Source organism: Micropterus dolomieu, unplaced genomic scaffold (genome assembly GCF_021292245.1).
Source record: "Micropterus dolomieu isolate WLL.071019.BEF.003 ecotype Adirondacks unplaced genomic scaffold, ASM2129224v1 contig_14825, whole genome shotgun sequence".
NCBI lineage: Eukaryota > Metazoa > Chordata > Actinopteri > Centrarchiformes > Centrarchidae > Micropterus > Micropterus dolomieu.
The window spans coordinates 1-3129 of NW_025743811.1; the positions used below are offsets into that span (position 1 = coordinate 1).

The window sequence follows — 3129 nt, forward strand, 5'->3', positions numbered from 1 at the left end:
TCCTAACATTTGACTAATTTAAATGAGAGACATCTGGCTCGTGAACATTATAGAAAATTCTTGGCTTGTGAAACTTAAAAGATAAATAAGTAAACAACAGAAATGGTATGAAAAGGGGACTGTCGTTAATTTATTGTATTATTATTATTATAAACCCGATTCTGAGCATTTAACTTTGGGTGATAAAGCCTGGCTGGTTTTTTTTTAGCTCTGCAGGCCTCTGTGCTGGAAGGATTGCGCAATATTGCAATAGTCATTTCCGGTTAGTGCACAACAGCAGTGTTTGAGACACTACGCTGTCTAAATTAACGCACTAAGCATGTAAGTACATAGTGCACGCAGTGTACTGCATGTTAGTGTACTCAAGGAAGTACACGAATTGAGACACAGCTCAGGAAATAAAGAACATGAACCAACTGTGTCTCTGTCCTTACAGCTACCCAGCATGCCTTGGGAGTGGATGTGATTGAGGGGGCGGAGTCTGTGGTGCTGCCCTGTGGGGCCCCTCCTGGAGCTGCTTCCTCAGTGACATGGAGCCGTGAGGATCTCAATCCCTCCACCATTCATGTGCATAAGAAGACAAGTCAGGCTGAAGAAGATGATCTTACAAACCAAAACCAGCTGTTCACAAACCGTACAGAGATGCAGCCTGACGCTCTGAGGACTGGACACGTCAGCCTCACTCTGAAACACATTCAGCTGTATGATGGAGGCACCTACAGCTGTGGCGCCCGTGGGGGGGGGAGGCTGAACCAGACACATGTACAGCTGAAGGTCATCAGCAAGAAAGAAGCGGAACTCAGAGAACAAGGTGGGTTTGTAGACGAGACAGAACAGAGGTCACATGGTCTGGAATCAGTTTCTGCTGTCAAACAGCTCAGTGGATCAACAGTTTGTTCTGGATTCATCAGACAGGAAATGCCTGTCTCTCTGAAGGCACAGCTTCTTCGTGTAAATGCTGGTATTGAAGTCAAGTCTGTTTCGACATCAAATATCTTCCTCTGTCGCGACTGCAGTTGTGATTAGATTAACGGTGCAGCGTCACGTGACTAAATGAAACGACGACCACAGATAATAAACTGTTACAAGGAAGCAGAAAAGGAAACATTTAGATTTTTGTAGTTCAGGTCTTACAGATCAGTCTGATCAGCTGCAGCATCCAGTCAGTCCGTCACTAACTGGTTTCCAGTGAGTCCACCAGCTGTGGAGACTCCCGATCGTAAAACAACAATAAACACGGTTAAAACAGACACGAAAGGAACTCATTTAACTACGTAGCTACTTAATCACAGTAGAAGCACAAAATGCAAACACTGATTACCAGATCAACAAAATCTAAACATATCTCTCCCGCCGCTTTTCACGGCGGGGGAATCTGGCGCCAACCCGTTAGACCGTTGCAGCCAACGCCGCAGACACTCCAGCAACAACAGCAGAGGAAAACATAGCCATAAGATAGTTTTAATGTTCGTGCCGCTGTTGTTCTCTCCTAACATTTGACTAATTTAAATGAGAGACATCTGGCTCGTGAACATTATAGAAAATTCTTGGCTTGTGAAACTTAAAAGATAAATAAGTAAACAACAGAAATGGTATGAAAAGGGGACTGTCGTTAATTTATTGTATTATTATTATTATAAACCCGATTCTGAGCATTTAACTTTGGGTGATAAAGCCTGGCTGGTTTTTTTTTAGCTCTGCAGGCCTCTGTGCTGGAAGGATTGCGCAATATTGCAATAGTCATTTCCGGTTAGTGCACAACAGCAGTGTTTGAGACACTACGCTGTCTAAATTAACGCACTAAGCATGTAAGTACATAGTGCACGCAGTGTACTGCATGTTAGTGTACTCAAGGAAGTACACGAATTGAGACACAGCTCAGGAAATAAAGAACATGAACCAACTGTGTCTCTGTCCTTACAGTTACCCAGCATGCCTTGGGAGTGGAGGTGATTGAGGGGGCGGAGTCTGTGGTGCTGCCCTGTGGGGCCCCTCCTGGATCTGCTTCCTCAGTGACATGGAGCCGCTATGATCTGATTCCCTCCATCATTCATGTGCATAAGAAGACAAGTCAGCTTGTTGAAAAAGATGATCTTGGAAACCAAAACCAGCTGTTCAAAAACCGTACAGAGATGCAGCCTGACGCTCTGAGGACTGGACACGTCAGCCTCACTCTGAAACACATTCAGCTGTACGATGGAGGCACCTACATCTGCACCGCCCGTGGGGGGGGGAGGCTGAACCAGACACATGTACAGCTGAAGGTCATCAGCAAGAAAGAAGCAGAACTCAGAGAACAAGGTGGGTTTGTAGACGAGACAGAACAGAGGTCACATGGTCTGGAATCAGTTTCTGCTGTCAAACAGCTCAGTGGATCAACAGTTTGTTCTGGATTCATCAGACAGGAAATGGAGCTTTAAGGAGGTCGTTCAAGGTCATAAGAAGCTGTTTCTGTTTTCTGTTGCAGCCATTCAGCACCGAAACATGTTAACCGGTGCGTTGATCTTTAACTTCCTTTTGGTGGCGGTCCTCTTGGGACTTGGAGTTTACAGAAAAGGTGTGAGTGTCTGATCGCTGCATCTCTGATTGTCCACTAACTGTTTATAAAGTGAAGCTGCTGACCTCTGACCTTTAGTAAACCCTGTTCTCCTTTAATAGGTCTGTCTGTGCTGACTGCTGCAGGTGTGCTGACTGCTGCAGGTGAGCTGATGGAAATCTGTCTGTCTGTTGACCTCTGACCTTTACTGACCTCTGTCCACCTGTTGCAGGTGCAGCTGTGTTGCTGTGTGGACTGATGGTTTCTGCAGGTGAGCTGATGGAAGGTAATAAAATAAAAAATAAAATAATAAAAATAGATCATCTTGCTTCTCCATAAGTACAATAAAAATAATAATACCAATCAGCTGTATGGCTTCAGCAGGTATCACTGAAGTACTCTGTTGGTATCAGTAGCACTTTAACTGGTTTTGCTACTGGTATTGTAAAACTCTAAACCAAACCCAGCCCTGGGTAAAAACTAGTCTTGATGAGCGTCCTTGTTTTTAATTCCTTGGATGTTGCAAACCTACTTGTCAACAAAGCTGACTGTGATTCTTGTTCTCCTCCGTCAGCCTCCTCTCTGTCTGTGCT

The 3129-nt window shown here is 44.7% G+C and overlaps 1 protein-coding gene across 1 annotated transcript in view; it reads left to right on the forward strand.

The window, feature by feature from the left end:
* Positions 1-436: 436 nt before the first annotated feature.
* Positions 437-3129, forward strand: part of LOC123967025 — a gene marked incomplete at its 5' end in the record, with an annotated part of 3953 nt that continues 1260 nt past the window's right edge. Inside the window, 4 exons of the mRNA XM_046043072.1 lie at positions 437-811; positions 1924-2301; positions 2468-2557; positions 2659-2700. Of these exons, the coding sequence (XP_045899028.1) occupies positions 437-811; positions 1924-2301; positions 2468-2557; positions 2659-2700 (885 nt within the window). The remainder of the gene's footprint in view (positions 812-1923; positions 2302-2467; positions 2558-2658; positions 2701-3129) is intronic.